Here is a 12,849-nt window from a genome sequence, read left to right as displayed (position 1 = left end):
CCGCATGTACACGCTTATTACCCACACGCTGGTGGTACTTTTGCTTTCCGCCGACTCGCGCGACTCGGCTCCTGCTCCCTCCTGCAACTAACTACCCAGTATTACCTCTTGTCATCTTTCTGTCGCATTTTTTTTAAAACCTAGTTTTACTTGTTGCCTTTCCTGCTTTTTTTGTTTCCAACTCGTCATCGTTCCTCGGTTGCCTCTGTCACCCTCGAGTCCCTCCCAACCCGTCTTGTGCTTGCTCCATTGACGTACCTGCGCCACATCGACCGCCCTCACCTCCAAGGCGGCCACCCCCACCGGCTTGATATATGGCCGTTGCCATTTCACACTTCTGCTCGTCTCCTCCGCGGATGCCGCTGCTCTACTCGTCGATTGATCTGGCGACTCGCCTCGATTCCTGTCAACTATTGAAGCTTGCTTCTCTCTCGCCAGAATGTCGTCCTTCACGTTCGCACCGAACCAATACCCCCAACAGCATCAACAGCAGCGCGAGATGCAAAAAAGTATGTCTCGACTCTGCGCCAGCATGCTCCCCTCGTCGCCCCCGACTAACCATCCTCCTTTGTCCAGACTATGTCTTTGTTGACGAACATAACCGCCACAAGCGCCTCAAAGGCATGTCCAACTTTCCGCATAGTCGCAACTTTCCACAGCGCCGCCTATAGAGCCCTCCGCTAACCTGCCACTATCAGTGATGCGAGCCTGCGAAGGATGTCGACGACGCAAGATCAAGTGCGATGCCGCCACAACAAACTCATGGCCCTGCTCCGCATGTATCCGTTTGAAACTCCACTGTGTGCGGCCAAATGGCTTCGACAGCGCTGGCGATCCAACAACATACGAGGCCTTCGTCACCCCAGACCAGTTTCACCAAATGACCATGCAGATGCCTTCCCAACATCACCAAAAACCTCCCGAAATGTATCCTCAGATGCCCAACTACACCGAAAATCCTGCGGGCTTCTACACCATACCGTACGACCCCTCGCAAGCCCAGCATGATATAAATTATACCACTGTCCCGCCTCCTGCCATGCTCGACCCGGCCTCATATGTACAGCAAAATCACTTGCCCGCACCTTCCATGAACCAGCCTGGTCATCCTGGCGCATCCCCTGAGTCTTACACCACCGATGCTTATCAGCAGCCAGATTTGGCTGATCTTCTTGGGACCCTCAAGCTAAATGAACTTGGTACTGGTATGATCGAGGTTTTCATAGTCTGTTGCCCACTTCCTCTTGACTAACGTGAATTGCAGCTCCATATTTGCGAAATAAGGCTTCATTTCGACGCGGCGATGAGCCTGTCGTCGAGGACGACGAAGATTACGGTGGTCTTCCGCCCATGCTCTCCGGCTCCGGCTCCAAAATTCGCATACCTCCGGAGCTCATGCCCGATGAAGAGACAGCCTTGCACTACTTCGACCTCTACTTTACCCACGTGCATCCTTATGTTCCCGTCTTATACAAGCCGCATATCTATCATCAATGGCGCCATGCCCGTGAAACCATTTCGCCCCTCATTCTTGAGGCCATCTTTGCCATTGGCGGCCGACTCGCCGAGGAGCCCGCCATGGGTCAGCAGTGGCTCGGCCTCGCCTCTCGTCACGCCGACGCATTCATGGACACACCACGGCTCAGCACGCTCCAGGCCCTGTTGATGATTCTCAAGGCCCGCGAGGGCGCCCCCAAACGCGGTTATTACTTCCGATCTTGGATGACTGTTGTGCAATGTGTTCAGATGGCCAAGGATCTTGGTCTTGACGAGCACTACGAGGACCACGAGGACGGCATTGACTGCGAGCATAACCCCACCGACTGCCATTTGCGCACTCGCATTTGGTTGACAGTTTTTGCTTGCGAGGTCATGGTGGGAACACCCCAAGGCCGCCACGACCTCTCCGTGAATATGGATACTGTTGATTTTACTATTCCGAAGCGCATGCCCAGTGCTGACGAGTCGGAGTATCAAGTTTCGAGAAATTTTGTCTACTTTGTACGCATCGTTCGTAATATCCGAACTATGAGTACCACGTATGCCAGGCTGCGAAAGCGGAAAGATTGGGGAATCGATCCCGAATTTCAAGAGCTCGACAAGACCATCACTGCGTATGTCAGCGATCTTCCGGCCGACCTAGCTGTCGCTTTCCCAGCCGACAACTCTCCTCCCTGGCTTCCCAACAGCTTTCTTGGCAACCTGCATAGCTACCACTACCTCGTCATTATTCTCTACAACCGACCTCAGCTTTCGTTTCTGGACCCTACTGCCAACCGAGTTGCATGGAAGCAGCACATGCTGCAGAGCTATAATGCTGCCAAGGCTATTTGCAGACTACAAGAGGCCATAATCAGCAACTTTGGTCTGTCTGGCCTCCAGTGCATGCAACGTGGCTTCTCGTTCACCGTCTACGCCGGCCTGTCGTGCATCGTCATTCACTTGGTAGGTGACCCGGCTTATATACGCTCAACCCTCTGCTAACATTTGCAGGTCGCCATTGTTTCCCCTGACCCAGAACTGAATTCAGATGCCAGAGAATTTTTCACCAGGCACATGCGCATTATGGAGCAAGTCATGGAGGTGTGGCCCATGCCCGAGCTTCAAACCCAAATTGACACTGTCCGCGAGGCCTTCTCGGCAGATACCCGCAGGGCGTTTGTCCTAAAGCCATCCTTCCCCTACGGAAGCCCACATCCATCCAACAAGTCGAGTCCCCCACACATGCCCAGTGGTGCATACCAAGGTAACACTGGGCGCAGTGGCTCTTTGGATCAACATCTGGATGCGCACAGTAGCCTTCGCTATGTTAACAACCCGATCACACCACCAGTTTCTACCGATCGCATCGGCAGCAAGAACGAGTCACCCCCTATCCAAGCTCTTGAGCTAATTCCCCAAGCGGTGACTTCAGTGGCTGCGATGCCACCCGCTATGGGACTCGCTGACCAGGTTACATGGAACCCGTCGCGTATATTTGAGTATGTTATATGATGGCATCAATGAGTATACTGATGTGCTAACAGTATTCAGGCAATGGAACAATACGTTTGCAGTGGAACCACCTCAGGCCAACAACAATACGACGATCGGTTTGTCGCCTGGCGGCTCAGATGTCACTGGAATGTCTGATGCGCATACCGCGACCTCGGGCATGGCTACGAGCGCCCAAAATACCTCACCTCCACCTTTTGTGCCAAACATGGCCAGCTTCATAACACCCGCCATGTGGCAGGAGTCTGTCGCCAGTGTGTACGAGGGTGGCCTCAAACGTGCCTGGGACCACCAATAAGCCGTCAACTCCCACAGCCTTGCGATTCAGCCGGCGTTTTCGACCTTGGGCTCGATATAATGATCTTGACGATTTTCTTCTCCCTCTTGATTTTTTTCCCAGCTACGTGGAGTGTGCCCACAAAAGGAATACTCATTGTATAATTATCTATCAGGACTGTGTTGTTTCTTTATCGGCTACATTTTGTGGCCAAGGTTTCTATTCTGACGATTTTGGTCGAAACTGGAGTGAGGTGCAAAACTTCCTTGAATAGCGTCGTATTCCCATCTTCCAGTTTTTCTTTCTTTTTATGTACATGGATAGATATAGCTAAATTGTGTGGCTGGTTGGTGGAGCACAAAGAGGCATGTGGGATACCGTTGCAGGGGCTGCATTACGAAAAAAAAATATATATGATGGATCACGATGAAATAATGATGGGGGAATATCCAAGGCGTTGCGGAGTATTGGATGGGATTTGCGCAATATAAGCACTGTTTTCTTGGATACACAACATGATTTGTTCAAGTACGATTAAAAGTTGCCTGGTCAAGGCAGTGTGCAAGCAAGGCCGCTCTATATATGTCGTCGCATATTCGCCGTGGTGCAAGGGCTGTGCTTCACCACAGGGAACCCTCCTGTGTCCCTTGTAGGTGGGCATTGTTAATCTCCAAAGCGAGATGCGACATGTGGTTCTCACCGTGCGTTCGTTGAATCCTCGTAGTTGGCATCTGGCCTGTTGACGCAGATGCGACGGCATCCAGCATGTCCCCGGGGTATTATTAGGACGACAGTACGGAGTACTGAGTACTATGGGAGTATAGAAGCAGGGCTCTGCAGAGTCTGACATTCCATACCCCGTACGGAGTACCTACTATTACATAGCTGATACCAGTAGACTCTCCTGCTCCCAAGGTTTTGCCAAGACAAGTCTGTGCGATATTGAGGGGGGTGTTTCTCTCTGCCCATGTCTTTTGCGTTTTTCCACCCTCTTCTTTCGCGACTCTCCCGGGAACCGACAAACGAAGAGATGCGGAGCTCGCAATAATATTATATACTTCTCCACCGCTACAAGAGTGGCTTCTCGACCAGTAGCAATCATCGATTGGCATTCGCATTCTGGGGGCGTGTCCCCTTTCTTGGTCTCTCTCATAAGTAATGGACATGCATGGGTGTCGGCGTGGGGAGAAGGCCAGCAGGCCGGCAGGCCGGCAGGCAGCTTACTGGTAAAGGGAAGCTTTCCACTGAGTACATTGCGGTCCTTGGAAAGAGAAAAGTGCTTTTGGGAGGGGGGGGGGGGCTGCTGTCCAGGCTAGTTCTAGATACACCCCTGCCCCCCTTTTGCGCCTTTTTCTTTCCCACTTCATTTATTTCCTGGCGGGGGAAGTGGTCTATTCAAGAGTTGCGATGCAACTATTGGGAAAGGTAAGGACTCGGCATCTAACCAGTGCGTTGGGACGATAATGAAACGGCACACACCCGGGTGGGTGGCCTGCCTTGTCCGGTAGTTTGCGCAATGCAAGCAGCGCTTTCACCTTTTTGGCCGTATGGGAGAGGATCTATTGTAATTAAGTATACGGAGTGGTCTGATTGCCTATCAGTGATGATCACCGCGGAACTTGGGCAGCTGGTGCTGGTCGGTTGCGTGTCGATCAGGAAGGTGCGCGTTGGCGGACCGGAAGCTGGCTAAATGTGCTCGAGATGAACGGCGAGTTTTTGCCAGGATATCGGAGCGAGAGAGTCCAGCCTTGTGAGCGCCAGGCTTGTTGTACCTTGAAGTTGTTTGCGGGGAGACAAGAGAGCGCAGCCATCTTGATCTCGTTTCTATAGCTTGCGGGTTTGGTGGGTTCAAATCGTGGCCGGCTACGTCGCTGATGAATGACCGACACTCACAATTGAGACACAAGAGAGCTACATAACGGAAGAAGGAGGTCATGTCGATTCAGAGAGAAATCACCTGCTTTCAATGAAATGTTATTTACACATAGTGTTACAATCTTGGATCAGCGCGCCGCTTTCCTCGCTGCCATGCCTGAAGAGAGAGAGCACTTTTACTTGGTCGTGGCGCCGCCCGTCGCTGGCCGGGCACTTCGCCTCGCAATCCTTTCCTTGATGGCATCCCAGATCCAGGGCTCGACCAGGTTCCTGCCGCCCTTGCTCGCCTTGCTGCTGCTCGCCTTGCGGCCGCCGCTGGCCACGTCCGGGATGTGAAAGCGGGTGACGGCGCGCAGCTCGTACCAGCGGCGGCCGGCGTTCTCGGCGGCGGCGTCGCGCGTGTAGTTGACGAGGCCGAGCCGGTGGCCCCGTTGCGGCGCGGGGACCAGATCGCCGGCGCGCAGGGCGCTGTACCGCGGCTTGCCGATGACGCTCATGGTGGTGGCGGTGAGGCGCGTACCGGGCCCCAGGTCGGCGCCGCCGAGGACGAAGCGCTCCAGCGCGGCGCGCGAGGCGCGCGCGGCGAGGGGCAGGTGGATGTAGAGGTGCGTCACGAACGGCGCGGTGGTGTACGTGACGAAGAGAAATGGCACGACGCCGCAGAGCGCAACTGGCCGGGGGGGAAGGGTTAGTGGGAGAGGATCAATGTGGAGAACCATCTCTCTTTTTCCAAGAATGACAGGATGGCGGAATGAAGAGGTCTGCTTACTTTTGGCAGTCTCTTCGATGGGCTTGTCGGCTTGGATGTAGCTTGGGACGGCGACGCAGCAGAAGAATGCGCCGATGAAGAGCGTCGTCACCTTGAGCATGGCCAGGAAGGTTGTTCTCCCCGTGCCGGCGTGGTATATGAGCACGCGCTCCGGAATTTCTGAGGAATTCATCCCTCCGTCAGCAATCCTGCCGCGCGGCGTGATGGCCCAGATTGGGTTTGACGGGGGGGGGAGGGGAGGCGTTCTCAACCCATCCGACGCATCACATACCAGGGCTGACTTTTGTTTTGGCGGCCGCGCCGGCCTGTCGCCTGGATACCGCCTCAGCAACCTTGGACGGGTGTGACGGCGCGGGAGCCTTGTTGGAATACAGACGGACCAAGAGGGCGTGGCCCCTGGACTGCGGCCACGACGGCGGGAGCAGGAGCCGAGCGCATTGCGTTCCGGGTCCTGGGACTCTTGCGGTATGCTGTCTTGTGATGCGGGCGAGCAGCCTGGGGCCGACTGCTGTGAATTGGCGCATCATAACGATGCTGTTTACGTGAGCTGTGATGAGTTGTGTTTATGGAGATTTCGAGGTCGAAGGCTGATTTTTGGTGGAGCCCACCAATTTGAAGCTGTCGTTGCTAGCCAGGCAAAGGGTCCATGTCGGCTTTTCGGTTGATTACTATATTATTATTATTTTTAGACGAAAACAAGACTCGTGGCAACGAAAATGGGAACTTATATATATTCATTCTATCTTCATTAAATCATGGCCACGTATTCCCACCATTTTATTAAACAACATTCTTGGTGAGCCACTCCTTCCACTCCTCCTCACCCCATGCGGAGCCAATGTCCTGCACAACGCCGTCAAAGACACCGGTGGGCGTGACGTGGACGCCGACGAGCCTGTTCATCTTGGTGACCAGCTTGAGGTCGTTGGTGACGGCGTTGCCGACGTTGAGGGCGTCGTCGCTCTCGGCGCGGTCCGGGATGGCGAGCAGCTCGTAGACGGCGGCGGGGTCGAGGCCGACGGAGGCGGAGCCGGCAATGGCGGCCAGGCGGCGGTAGGTGTCGTTGCGCGTCTCGGCGACGACGCTGACGTCGAAGAAGGACCTCTGGGCGGCGAAGAGGGCGGCGCTAAAGTCCCAGAAGCGGTCCGGCGCGAGGCGCAGGACGGCGAGGGCGGCCTCGTGCATCAGCGTCGACGACGGGTGCCAGGGCTGCACCTGCTGGCGGAAGACGACGGCGAGGCCGCGCGCCCGCGAGGGGTCCGCCTCGACGAGCGGCGTCACGACGTCGCGCAGCGCGCGGAACAGCTTGGCCGAGAAGGGGCAGCAGTAGTCGAGGTAGAGCTCGAGCGTGTGCGTCGTGTGCGGCACCGAGGAGGACGGCTCGACGGGCGGCGGCGCGAAGAGCAGCTTGTGCCCGGCGAACTTGGGAGGGAGCGCCATTTTTTGTACGTGTCTGAGTTGGTCGTATGTAGGGGATGTGTGTGTATGCGCGATGTGCCGCCGAGACCAAGGCAGGAAGTTGAAGATGGCAAAAGTGCGGGCGGCGCGCGAGATGTAGATGGCCGATGGCGTCATGGTGATTTGCTGCAAGCTGCCCAAGTTGGTACCTAGCCACCTACCTACCTGCTAAAAGCTACTTACCTATGAACATACTTAGTACCAGTACTACACCTTGCTTGGTACTTTATTTTTACCACCATCGCAGCAAGTGAGTGGTTGGTTGGCTGGTGGCGCGGCTACAGCGGGGTTCTCGGAAGGTTAGCCGTCAAGACATGAGCCGGAGGGGAGGGGGAGGCTAGTATTAGCTCGAGATGCGCATCTTAATAAATGAGCAGCCGCATTTGACAATAATATGTCAATTTGTAGATCATGTCGTAGCATGTATAAAATCGCCATGTTTTCTGTTTCAAGATTGGAGGCTACGCTCCGTCACTCTTCCTCTCTTCCTCTCTCCCCTTCTCCATCTCTAGCGTCCCAGCCTCCGACGGCGTATTATCTACTCGGATGCTGCCGTCGGATATGCATCAGCCTGGAGGTGACGCCCAACGCAGTCATCATGTACTCCGTACTTGGCAAATATTGGCAATAATCTCATCTAAACAAAACTGCCCGATCTAACAGGTGGCCTTCCAGAAGCTTACTCTCGCACCGAGAGGAAAAATAAAAATAAAACATTGCATGCCGCTGCAGCCCTGGGTCAGCAGCTGTCGCGTGTCTGCGTGTCCAGCGGCCGGCCAAAAGCTACTAATTAAGCTTATCCGGTCCTTGCGCTGCAACGCCACCAACACCATCGCGAATGCAAGTGACCAATGGCCAGGTAAGCCATGGCCGAGCTGCAACGACTGCTCGGCTCTCGTCCGTTTCGAGAAGAGTTCATCCCATCCATCCCAGGTCCTCACACGAACTCCCTCCCAGGCTCGGTTTCAGCTCCAACCGTATATCCCTGTAGACAATCCCAGAGTCGTCACCACTAGTGTCGGGACATAACGGCGCTGAGCCAAATCTCTCCACAGTGGCGCAGCCTTGGCATCCAAAGAGGTTGCCATCCGTCCCAAGGCGACACAACTCTTGTTCCTTGACCCTTCTTCCTCTTCTTCTTCTTCTCCCAGACTGCTGCTGACAAGACAACCGAAGCTGCAGGTTTCCCCTCCCCCCCCCTCTCCCCTTCCTCTCTTCCCTTTGCAGGTCAAAATAAGCATCATCCAACTTGGGCCCGACGTGCATTCGCCTACATAAGAACAAAAAAAAATGATTTGCCTTTCCAAGGCCGACGAGCACTCGCTGCGTCACCTTTCTTTTAACCAGAGCCCGCCCGCTCTCTGTCCCAGCCAGACCACCTGCGAGGACCTCAACGGCATGACCAACCTGCGAGAGCATGTGGCGGCCGATCAGGACGACGGCGGTGGTGGCAACGCCGGCCTCCTCGGCGCCGACGCGCAGGACGAACGGCTTCGGCACGACTCGCGGTCGCCCGGGCCCCTGCCCAAGGCGGTAGAGGCAACGCGATGGTTGAACGGTATGATGCTCTGAAAGAAGCCCCCAATTCATTGACTCGAATAGGCGATCGTGGCAAGAAATAAAGGAGAACCCCTAAACGCTAACTTGTCACCATAGGACCATCCTTGTCTTCCCGCGCGGCGGCCCTTGGCGGTGACGGCCATGGCCCCTCTGCTCCAGCGTCTCTTTCTCAGCGTATGAAATACGCCTGGGGGTGGGTAGCCTGGACCTCTTCCGTTCTTGTTGCTTCCTCTGTACTCTCGTTCCTCCGGGGACCCTCGGCCCGGACCGCGGTCGTCCCGGCATCGTCTCCCTCGCCTCTCGGCGAGCCGGCTCTCCTCCTCTTCAACGGCAGCTCCACCGCCGCCGCCACCGCTCCGCTCCGCAAGCGCTCGACCTGCGCGAGCGGCGGCGTCGGCGGCGCCGACTACAACCTGCCACTGCACGTCGGTGCCCTCTTCATCATCCTCTTCGTGTCCTTCACCGGCTGCGCGTTCCCCTTGCTCGCCACCAAGTTCCCCAGCCTGCGCATCCCCGCGCGCTTCTTCTTCGTCGTGCGCCACTTTGGCACCGGCGTGCTCATCGCCACGGCCTTTGTCCACCTGCTGCCCACGGCCTTTGTCTCGCTCAACAACCCCTGCCTCTCGAGCTTCTGGACCCAGGACTACCAGGCCATGCCCGGCGCCATCGCCCTCGCCGCCGTCTTCCTCGTCACCGTTGTCGAAATGATCTTCCACCCGGCGCGGCAGGTCCCCCCCGAGGACATCAGTCTCTCTGGGGGTGCAGGCGGAGCGGGCGGCGCGGGCGGCCACCAGGGCTGCATGGCCAACGTGACGTTTCTCGCCGCCGAGCGCGGGGACGACGGCAACGGCAGCTGCCACCCGCAACAGCCGATTCGAGACATGGGCCCTATTAATGGTAGGAAGTCCAGCGTCGGCCAGAACTTGTCCCAGCTCAGCCGGTCCCTGTCGACTTCGGTTGAGGCTTCGCATGAGCAGGCTAAAATCGCGGCTGCCAACAAGAATGAGGCGGTGCTGTCGTCTGACGAAGACTCTTTCCGCCCACCTACACTCTCCTCGCAGCAGCAGCTGCGCAGGGACCGTCTTCAGTGCATCCTCCTGGAACTGGGTATTCTGTTCCACAGCGTCTTTATTGGCATGGCTCTGAGCGTGTCTGTCGGAAACGAATTCATCGTGCTGCTCATTGCCATCACATTCCATCGTAAGTCGCATTCGACATATCATGAGGCTGGTTACTGACTAGTGGGTGCTAGAAACGTTTGAAGGACTGGCTCTGGGCTCGCGTATCGCCGCTGTCAAGTGGGAAAGACAGACGATTCAGCCATGGCTCATGGCTCTTGCCTATGGCTGCACGTACGTGAAGACTTTCTCTGACCCGGTGCGCACTGGGACGCTAACTCGTGGATTTTAGGACACCTCTCGGGCAAGCGATCGGACTCGCCACGCATACGCTCTACAGCCCAGACTCCGAGGTTGGTCTCATTCTCGTAGGTGTCATGAATGCCATCTCCGCCGGTTTGCTCACCTTTGCGTCTCTGGTCGAGCTTCTCTCCGAAGACTTCCTGAGTGACGCTAGCTGGCGCTACCTGCGTGGCAAGTCACGGATCAGTGCCTGCGTCTTGGTCTTCTTGGGTGCATTCGGCATGAGTCTCGTGGGCGCTTGGGCATAGGTCCTTTTTTTGCGTTTTCTTTGTCCTGGAATCTTTTCTAGGTTGGGTGGAAAACTGAGACGGCTGATTGGCCATTGACGAGTTGCGCCTTGACTATTCCAACCACGTCTTGTGCCGCATGGTATACTTTCGTTTCGGCCTTTGGGCTGATTTTGCAAAGTATATCCAGTACAGAGGATTCAACATCCGACTACCAAAAACTATTTACATTCTTATCTGATTTTGGCTAAATTTTGGCTAAAAATAAATTATTCCGATATACACTGTCAGCTGGTAGCAGAGCGACATGCTCTATCCACTGTTAGATTTTTAGATATAAAAATTGATCTTGTTTAAAAGGTGCATTCTTCGGCAGCTTGACTCGATCATGTACATTCATTTTTTATTCTTTGTCTCTCATTCTACCTACCTGAGCTATGATACAGTATTCTTGGTCACCACACCACGCGCAAACTCTCCGAATGTGAGATGCTGCGCAATGTCCACCTCCTCGCCCAGATTGGGTTGCGTGAAAACGGCGAGCGTATTACGTGCAATGCGGCCGTCGCTAACGCTGGCTTTGACACCGCGCACAAAATGCGGCACAGCCTTGAACTTGCCGGCGGTGATGCGTTCGAGGGCCTCGCCCGTCTGGAAGGCGATGCAGTCGCGCGGGATCTTGACCTGAAACGTCTCGCCGGTACGAGATTTGATATACAAACCAGCGCCGGGATCAGGCGATGCGGGCAGCTCAGTCAGCGTGGGCAGTGATGAGTCGGCCGTGGCGGGAACGGTGGGATCAGTTTCCTTTTCGTCAATGAACATGGCCGATGTCAACCCCGTGAGACAGCCGTGGTCAAGGTGCGTAGCACACCAATCGTCCTCGTCGCCGTCAGCGGCATCTTCTCTGCCTTGTGGGTAGTAGTGAAGAAGTCGCGCCTTGGTCGTGTTGGAAGTGCTGACGACATGCTCGAGGTAACCCTTGGGATATCCTTGGATCTCCTTTTCGGCGAAACGGTCGCAGGCGCGGGCAACCAGAACAGCCACATCAATGATGAGACTGCAGAGGTCCTTCACAGCGGGTTTGAAACCAGGAAGCACATTTTGTGCAGGCCAGAGGTTGGGTGACAGATACTCGGGGAACGTCTCCTCGGAGAACTCTGTGGTGGGTTTGGCGCACTCGAGAGAGGCGTCAACGTAAAAGGCGCAGTTGGCATAGTACGACCCCTTGAATGTATCCGCCTTGCCGTTCTTGAGTGTTTCCTTTCCCAGGGACCAGCCAGTGAGGTACTTGGCGTGGGCATTCTCGAGTTTTTCTAGAGTTAACCAACAAGTTAGCGCAGATGCAAAAGATGGAAAAGAGCGGACGAGGTCCGTGAGATCCGGATTCGCATACCAAGTTCCGTTTGAGGAAGGTTACCGAGATAGGAAGCATAAGAAAGCGCGGAGTGTCTCAGCTTGGGGAACTGCTCGGGTACATCCTTGACGACAAGGATGCCGAGCGAGTCTGGGCCAAAAGCCTGCTGCAGAGTTTCAAAGGAAATATTACCTGGGACAGGTGTAAGTCGGCTGCACTAGCGCAGATCAAGCACAACAACGACGGGGGTGTGCAATTAATCAATGCTTTGCCGAGGACCGAAGGCTTGAGTTGTGACAGCGGGCCACACCAGATGAACCTACCGGACTGGAGATCTTGGAGAGAGACTGTGACGGCCTGTGCCTGAGCAGCCATTGTGACGAAGGTGAATGAAGGCTTCTTTTGATGGCTCGAAGAAAGATGACGGTGTCCGTTTCGAATTAGTATGAGACAGAAATGGCACAAAATGGGCAAGACGGAGTAAGGATGCTTATGTCTATGCTTGGTGGGAGAAGAGATTTGGTTTACAAACGGTGACCCCAGCCGTTTGGCGGGTTGGCGGGCAGGCATGTGGCTGATAGCGGGGGAGGGGCTGTCAGTCAGGGCATTTTAGGGCCTTTTGTGAAGGGAACTTTATTAGGGGCCACGCTATTGGAGTGACCCTCTCTATTGTCCCCTCCAGCGCCGCCGTTGAAGTTTTTTAGGTCAAGCTTAATGCCGCTTTAGAGAGGGTACAGCATTCCAGGCACCACCCCAACACGCTATGGTGCCTTACTCTGCTAAAGCAGCGCCTTCGCTGCCTGGCTCAGCTCCTGCTCATCACTTTGGAGCTCGCCGTCCTCCGAACACGCCCACGTAGAATTTGACCCTATGCTTGCCGTTGCGAGGCGCGCCACCCTCGACCCGAGATA

The 12,849-nt window shown here is 55.4% G+C and overlaps 5 protein-coding genes across 5 annotated transcripts; 2 read left to right on the top strand and 3 right to left on the bottom strand.

Moving 5' to 3' along the window:
• Positions 1-439: 439 nt before the first annotated feature.
• On the top strand, positions 440-3,292 carry V2A60_003144 (uncharacterized protein; the record flags this gene model as incomplete). The annotated part of the gene is made up of 6 exons (XM_083254484.1): positions 440-509; positions 577-642; positions 699-1,205; positions 1,265-2,445; positions 2,494-2,981; positions 3,034-3,292. 6 exons carry the CDS (start codon positions 440-442, stop codon positions 3,290-3,292), a joined length of 2,571 nt encoding a protein of 856 aa, XP_083110610.1.
• A 2,030-nt stretch (positions 3,293-5,322) lies between these two features.
• V2A60_003143 (uncharacterized protein) lies at positions 5,323-6,442 on the bottom strand (the record flags this gene model as incomplete). The annotated part of the gene is made up of 3 exons (XM_083254483.1): positions 5,323-5,816; positions 5,916-6,074; positions 6,187-6,442. 3 exons carry the CDS (start codon positions 6,440-6,442, stop codon positions 5,323-5,325), a joined length of 909 nt encoding a protein of 302 aa, XP_083110609.1.
• A 253-nt stretch (positions 6,443-6,695) lies between these two features.
• On the bottom strand, positions 6,696-7,490 carry V2A60_003142 (thioredoxin-like protein; the record flags this gene model as incomplete). Its single annotated transcript, XM_083254482.1, has 1 exon — positions 6,696-7,490. One exon carries the CDS (start codon positions 7,488-7,490, stop codon positions 6,696-6,698), a length of 795 nt encoding a protein of 264 aa, XP_083110608.1.
• Positions 7,491-8,663: 1,173 nt separating this feature from the next.
• On the top strand, positions 8,664-10,602 carry V2A60_003141 (ZIP zinc transporter-domain-containing protein; the record flags this gene model as incomplete). Its single annotated transcript, XM_083254481.1, has 4 exons — positions 8,664-8,931; positions 9,030-10,133; positions 10,186-10,285; positions 10,344-10,602. The coding sequence occupies 4 exons, from the start codon at positions 8,664-8,666 to the stop codon at positions 10,600-10,602; spliced, it is 1,731 nt and encodes a 576-aa protein (XP_083110607.1).
• A 414-nt stretch (positions 10,603-11,016) lies between these two features.
• V2A60_003140 (uncharacterized protein) lies at positions 11,017-12,313 on the bottom strand (the record flags this gene model as incomplete). Its single annotated transcript, XM_083254480.1, has 3 exons — positions 11,017-11,897; positions 11,978-12,130; positions 12,262-12,313. 3 exons carry the CDS (start codon positions 12,311-12,313, stop codon positions 11,017-11,019), a joined length of 1,086 nt encoding a protein of 361 aa, XP_083110606.1.
• Between the last annotated feature and the right edge of the window lie 536 nt (positions 12,314-12,849).

The sequence above is a fragment of the Cordyceps javanica genome, chromosome 2 (assembly GCF_051103115.1).
Source record: "Cordyceps javanica chromosome 2, complete sequence".
Taxonomy (NCBI): Eukaryota; Fungi; Ascomycota; class Sordariomycetes; order Hypocreales; family Cordycipitaceae; genus Cordyceps; species Cordyceps javanica.
This window is presented reverse-complemented; position numbering and strand designations above follow the sequence as displayed.